A 7,501-nucleotide genomic window follows, 5' to 3' on the forward strand; every position below is an offset into this window, starting at 1 on the left:
ACGAAACAAGATATTGAAACTCTAGAAATCCCTATCCCCAGTTGATTCACATAAATTAGCATATTATGAACTTTTTAACTTCACTTCATTTCTCACATCTCTATTAGACCATGCATTATCATCTCATTCTAACTAAGACAATTAATCAAATTCATGTAAGCAATTTTTTTACATGCAGCAAAAGAAGAAATTATGAAATCAAATGTATACATTTGGAAACAAAATGATGAGCAAAATTTATTTTGTTGAAAAGAGAATGGCTGCGCTGGTGGGCCACTAAATTGAAAGCAAATTGACATAAACGGTCGACAGTGGCAGATCATGATGCACTGCACTCCTCATACTTAGTCAAGTTGCATAATTACATTAAGTATCAGTAAGAATCTTAAGAGATATCACTCACACTCAACGTGCTATAAATACCGTGAAGATCCCATAACTTGTGGTATCACCTTCCTTATCTGAGGTAACTACTTCATTCTCTCTCACTTATTATACCTACATCTTATTTGCTTCTTTAGTGACCATGGCTAAATTTCAGACCTTGCAAAAATATTTTTTCATCTTTCTAGCTCTAGTTCTCTGCCATGGTTCCCTTCTAGCACATGGCAGGAAAATGAATATAAAGGCACTGAACCAGCATTACTTACAAAACACAAACACAAACACAAACACTGTAGCAAATGATCCCCAAGTGCACCTTCCACCACTTAAAACAAACGTTGAATCACCACACTATGAGAAATCTAGTAAGTTGGAAGACTCAGGTGAAGGCTCCATCAATGCTTTCCGACCCACTACACCAGGAGGAAGTCCTGGTGTTGGCCATGGAATCATTACATCAGAAGATCATAACAACATGAAATCTTCAGTGGCAGAGGATTCCAAATCTGAAGGACCAGGTCACAGCCCTGGCGTTGGACATCCTAATTACCAAAACAAAATTGGACAGGGAAATTAGTGGTGTAATAAGCTATAATTGGGAGCACCAAAACTAGTGCAGACGCATGCATATGTACGTAATAACATCAGTCTTTGTTTTCCTTCTCTGCATTACATTCTGTATATCTTGCATCACCATGGATAGGTAGTATGAAACTGGCTTTAAGTTGTTATTGCCTGGGAGGAGTTGGTCTCCCAGATATGTATAATTCAATTTGTTAGCATTTTTATTTATAATCGCAGACAAAATGAATAAAAGATGTGTTTAAAATATTACAAGGCACTTTTCTCCAGGAAGTTATTACTCCCCTTTAGAAATACATTTTTCAAGAGCATGCTCTGTTAAGCCTACCTTTTTTTCTCACTTGCATGATATAAAATCAATGAAAGATAGTAAGTACTATTATAGTGATTGAGGTTAAAAAACACCAAAATCATTTTCTTAAAATAGTTATGAAATTTCACGAGTTTCCAACAGTTCACTAAAGTCAACATCTTAAAACTTAAAATATTTACGAATTATTCATTAAAGATGTGGCATTAAAAAGACCATTGTTTGTCACGAAAACAATTCATCACAAACATTGAAAACATCATTGTAAAAGATTTTGTAAGAAAATATGAATACATTATGAAAAAAATGGTAATAAAATCTTTATAATCACAAATAGTGACATTAAAAAGTCTACTTTTATTACAAGAATATATAAAAATTGTATATAGTTATCTATTTCAAATTATAACAAAAGAATTGTCACGAAATTATTTGGTCATTTAAATAATATATTATCACCTTAAGTAATTCTTGTTTAGATGAAAACATGTGATCTAAAGTGAGATATAAGATGTTGTAAACAAAAGAAATAAAGTGTCGCTTAAAGCGTTAAGATCGCTGAAGCAAGAGATTGTGAAGCAAGAGAGTTGTATTTGGCTTAATACAAATTTACATGCGCTTAAGCAATACTTTGGAATAAAGACCTATCACTTAAAGACCTAAACCCTAAGTGTTGTAGGTAGGTTGCTTAAGCAAATGAGTATTGTAACTTGTGTGAACTTCTAAAATAATACACATTCTATTGATCAATATTAAAATGAAGAAAATTACTAATAAATATTAAAATGAAACCTGTTTCAACCATAAAATTGTCTTTCATGCACATGAATTATTTTTCATATATTAAAACTAATAGTAATATAATCATTACTAATAATCATTATAATATTACAATTGAATAAATACAAAAGAAACTATTCATCTTTAGAATCATCATGATAATGTTGTTCTGATGCAAAAAAAGAAAGTCTAATTTGCACTAGAGATGATAGTGATAAAGATATGTAAATGAGTGAAAAATTCAATATAAATTATGTCATTTATGCAACTTCATTTTTCCAGCAATGAGCATAACCTTCAACCTTTTTCTTCAAATAAGTTGGACAAAGATGTTTTATTTTTTTTCAAATTCCCAAATGTGATGAGATACGAAGAAGTCGAATGAAAAGAAAGTCTTAATTTTTCAATTGCAAATCATAAGTCATATAAACTTATCTTTTTTTGTCCTCATATGATAACATCATAGGAGGTGTCATCATTAAAAATAAAACCAAAAACTAATAATGTCTTGTACTTTCTATTTGATCATTTTCCAAAACCAATTTATGATTGTACACCACGTAAATGTACTCACACTTTTATCATGCCTTCTCTAAAGATCTTTCCAAGGGCTATATTTTTTCTTCCAATATAGAACCACAAAATCCTTTTGATTGGACATATTCCAAACTCATTTAGCTAGCTACACTTCTATAGAGTTTGACTTAGCAAGAAATGTAAAATAGTGCTTAGTTTCTACTATTATAAAACATGTGATGAAGATCTTCTTATATATTTGCCTATAAAAAGTATCTTGCGCAAATTGTCTTCTAAGAACAAGAAGGGTCTATTGTTTAATAGATCGTCTATATATTTACTATTTTTTTAAGTGTGGAACATATGTTTTAGGTGTCATATTTTGTTGGAGTGTCATGTGGTGTGACTTATGGAGTTTGTTTGTTATAACCACTTTCTCATATATAGGCACCTTATAATCACTACAAGAAAATATGAAATTACATACTGATTATTACATATGGATAAAAATCTGTATGTAAAGTGAACGTTACATACAAATATTTACATGTGGATTCAAAATATTTAAAATATTTACATCAGTATGTAAAATATTTAAAATTTAATTCAAAATATAGAAATTATTACATACGGATTATATCTGTATGTAATATGTTCAAAATTTAATTAAAAGAAAAACTGTTACATACAAATTAAATTCGTATGTAACTTATTTCAAATTTAATTAAAAAATAAAAAAAAAATTAAATACAGATTAAGATTTTAACATCTTTTACCTAAAAAATTCCTTGGTTCCTTTGGACAACATTAATCATTCTATCTAACTTAGTAATTTTCGTCTCTATATCTCCACTTCCTTATAAAAACCTAGACTAAATTCAACCTAACTCTCATAAAAACTTAACCTTTTTAGCACATATATAATATATCAAGTTAAATGCAAATGTTTATAAATTTACCAACTAGCTTAAAATCTTCTTAGTTAATTAGATATCAATTTAAAATTTAGTTTATAAATTACTTTAGATACCAATAATTTTTTTAATCTGTAAAATAATAAATAATTTAGTCAATATAATAACTAATTATTTTTTATTTTTTAAATTAATTTTTATTTAATATTTTTTTTTAGTATTCATTAAAAAATTAAAAAATAATTGATTTTGTTTGAGATCTATTGGTTGTTCAGAAGATACTATTTTCCACTTTAAAGTTTTATAATAAATTTTTATTTTAATTTAAAATTTATTTATATTTTCAAAATTTACTTTTTATATTAATTTTTTTTATAAATTACTATCTAAACATATTAATATATCATTAAATTTATTTTATATGATCAATCAAATTTATCATACTTTTTTTATTTTTCTAGTAAAATAATGTATATGGTGAATGACTTTAATTGAAGAGAAAATAGGATTAAACAATTTTATATTATTATTCAATTACAATGGTGGGTTTGTTACAATTTCACCGTGAATAGAAGTCACTGACAGTTGATTGACCATGCAAAAAAATAGTTATACTTTATTTTAATTTAATTTTAACGTAAATTTTAATTTTATATTTTTATCTATTTAAATTTTTTTTTATAAATTATATCATCCACAAACTTTCATATTTTTTTTCTTCATTTTTTATCATTTTTTCATAATTTAAATAATTTCAATCTCTATCATTTCTTCTCTCAAATTCACATCCTCTATCTACGATCAAATCTAAACAAAACATTAATCTAAGAAAAATCTTAGTTTAATAACCACAAATTTAAAAAATAACAGTTTACCATGGATCAATACAATTTTAAATAATTTTTTTATAATCCATATACCAAATAAGTGTAATAGTTTTAAGAGGTTATGTAGAAGGAAACAGAAGTTGAAATAAAAGAATCAACAAGATGAAGTTATTATAGTTGAAAATATTATAATTTACACCATTATATTTTTCTTAGGTTTAAATGGATGGTAGCAATCGTCTGTTTGATAGTATAGGTGTAGCTTATATGTATAAACTGTTCTGTAACATGGCTGCATCAATATGAGTGTTATGTGCGGTTTAGCTGTATGTGTTACAGTTTTTTTTTTTAAAAAATGATTTTTTTACACTCCATTTTTCTTTTTCTCCAAATTACACCTTTAGATTACTTATGTGATAGGGGTAATTTTGTAAAATAATAAACATAAAGTGGATGTAATTTGTAACCTTGGGTGTGAAATTATCACTACTTTTTTTTTCTGTATATTTTTTTATATGGTTGACACACCTCAATGTTCTGATTTATAACATTTTTTATTGATAAAAATTATACAATTATATGGAAACATATGAATATATCTATTACTATATTTTTCTTCCCATAGCTTTTACATGTTTTTTTTTTTTCACGTAGTAATTTTTCACTATCTCTTTAGATCGTCCTGGAATTTAATCATAATTTCCCCAAATTTTTATGCTTTCTTGAAAGTTTTCACTATCTTATATCACTATACCAGGAACTTGTCAGACAGAATTAAGAAGCTTTTAATTAGCCATCTCTATTTTCCCCTAATTCACCCCTTCAATTAGAATATACAAATAACTTTGTTTTAAATTAATTACTTCCTCTTTATTTTTTTTATTTGTGTAAAATACTGTATTAACTACTTCATACTAGTTAACACACCCAGGGAGAAAAAGTGAAAAAAAGAGAGTGATAGATGATATGATTTTTGAATAAATATCCTTTTCAACTATTATTTCTTTTATAGTTGACTCTGAAACATGTTTTTATTCATCTGTAATATTTAAATTTTGAACTTTATTTTAAGTCATCTAAACACATTCCACCTATATATTAGGTTTCCCCCTCTCATAATATGATTATAAGTATACTAACTAAGGTCAGATACTCTGTATATGAAACATAGAAGATTAACAAAAGAAGAAACGTAGATAAAAAGAAGCAAAATTAAAATCAAATGCATATACTTATAAAAATAGTGACCGAGTCTAATTAGAAAGCTGTTTGAAAAATGAACGGTCCACATACACTCCATATGCTCAAGTTCTATAATTAGCATTTGGAATCATAGGTGAGAGCACTAACACACAACAACATTATAAATACCGTAAGGATCTATAACTGCTCATACAATCTCCTTTAGCATCTCTTCTCATACTCACTTTATCTCAGATAACAATATCTCATTTCTTGTCTCTGCATAACCTATTTCCTGCTTCTTCACTGATCATGGCTAAATTGCAGACCCTGCACAAATATTTTTTCATTTTTCTTGCATTAGTTGCCTACCACGGTTCCCTTCTAGCATATGGCAGGAAAATGAATATAAAGCCATTGAACCAACATTCCCTACCAAACACAAAAACTGGAGCGAATTATGTTCCATCACATAAAACCAACTCTGAATCACCACACTATGAGGAAGCTAGCAAATTGGTAGATTCTGGTGCAGGCAACACAAATGCCTTCCGACCCACTACACCAGGAGGGAGTCCAGGTGTAGGGCATGAAATGATTACATCAAAGGACAACAACACGAAATCATTGTTAGCAGTTCATAGTCCAGATGCTGAAGTTTCCGTGACTGAGGGGTCAAAAGATGATTTTAAACCTACCGATCCTGGTCACAGCCCTGGCGTTGGTCATGCTTACAAAAACGAAATTGGACAGCAAAATTAGTGCATGTAGACTATAAATTAAGATGCGCCAAAACTAGTCAAGCTCATGTTGGGTTTTCCTTCTGTACAAGACTCTATATTCTTGCATGCATGCCTAACCATAAGCGTAGTGGGGGCATGGCTTTAATTTGTTATTGCTTGGGATGCGTAGGAACGTAAATGTATTATTCAATTAGTTAGAATTTGCACTTTATTTACAATTGCAGGGTTAACTTCGTATGTAATGCAAATTGTAAAATAAATAAAACGTATCTATTATTCAATTATATTTCCCTTTCTTCTTTTTCTTCATGCTTACTAGAAAATTTTCCTGGTACTTAGAAGTATTTTTACCAGTCTATAGGAAATATTTGATTTAGAATTATTTATAATATTTGCAATCCGTTTTAATAAGTTTCTCAAGAAAATCTGAAAACAAAACTTCTAATCTTATTTAGTATATTTTAGCCTTGCCGATAGAATTTCATATGACAAACACTTATTCAAAATTCCGACTATCTTCAACCTCTATGAGAAAACTCAGAGAATACTAATGGTTATAGTTATATGTGCTTGGTCACATAAAATATATACTCACCTGGTAGGTACAACACTTAATTAGGGACAAAACACACCTCACGTGAAATAGTCGTAAAGAACACAATTCTCTTATTAACTTAGTCTATTTTTATAATAAAATAATTATTTCTTTGAAAGTATGATGAAACAATTCGCTCTTAACCTATAAGTGGTTAGTTTTGTGATAAGCGACTATCCCTTTAGCAAGTGATCGAGATTTGAATTCTAGTTTTTGTTTATTGACAAAACCTACTTGAGAAATGGCAATTCATCTTTTGCATCTAATAAATAATTAGAAAGAGATTGATTTTAACAAATCATAAAAAAAAAAACTTTATTCAATTGGTATTAAAATAGCATCTCGTTAAATAAAGATTCAAACATCTTTATGAAGGCGTGAAAGACTAATCCTTCTATTGAACTTAGCCATTTTTTTTTTTACTTTTTCCTTTTTTTAACAAAAGTATCATTAAAGTGATTCCAAGTTAAAAATAATGATGTATGAATAATTTATGATGTAGTGTAATTTTTATACATTTTTAGAGTAAATTTTAAACACTATAAAAATATTAAATCACTTTTAGTGTAATATAAACTAAATTATGTGATTGATAATAGGATAATTTTATTGTTGCGTCAATCACAAATTGATACGTAAGATAAATTTATAATTGTTATCTTCCACTA

The 7,501-nt window shown here is 28.0% G+C and overlaps 1 protein-coding gene across 1 annotated transcript; it reads left to right on the forward strand.

The window, feature by feature from the left end:
• The first annotated feature begins 5,664 nt into the window (after positions 1-5,664).
• Positions 5,665-6,539, forward strand: LOC137808313 (uncharacterized). Its single transcript, XM_068609357.1, has one exon. The coding sequence runs from the start codon at positions 5,808-5,810 to the stop codon at positions 6,255-6,257; it is 450 nt and encodes a 149-aa protein (XP_068465458.1). The 5' UTR covers positions 5,665-5,807; the 3' UTR covers positions 6,258-6,539.
• The last annotated feature ends 962 nt before the right edge of the window (positions 6,540-7,501 follow it).

The sequence above is a fragment of the Phaseolus vulgaris genome, chromosome 3 (genome assembly GCF_000499845.2).
Source record: "Phaseolus vulgaris cultivar G19833 chromosome 3, P. vulgaris v2.0, whole genome shotgun sequence".
Taxonomy (NCBI): domain Eukaryota; kingdom Viridiplantae; phylum Streptophyta; class Magnoliopsida; order Fabales; family Fabaceae; genus Phaseolus; species Phaseolus vulgaris.

Coding starts and splice junctions, on each gene's coding strand:
- LOC137808313 (XM_068609357.1), top strand. CDS start 5,808: ATGGCTAAATTGCAGACCCTGCACAAATATTTTTTCATTTTTCTTGCA.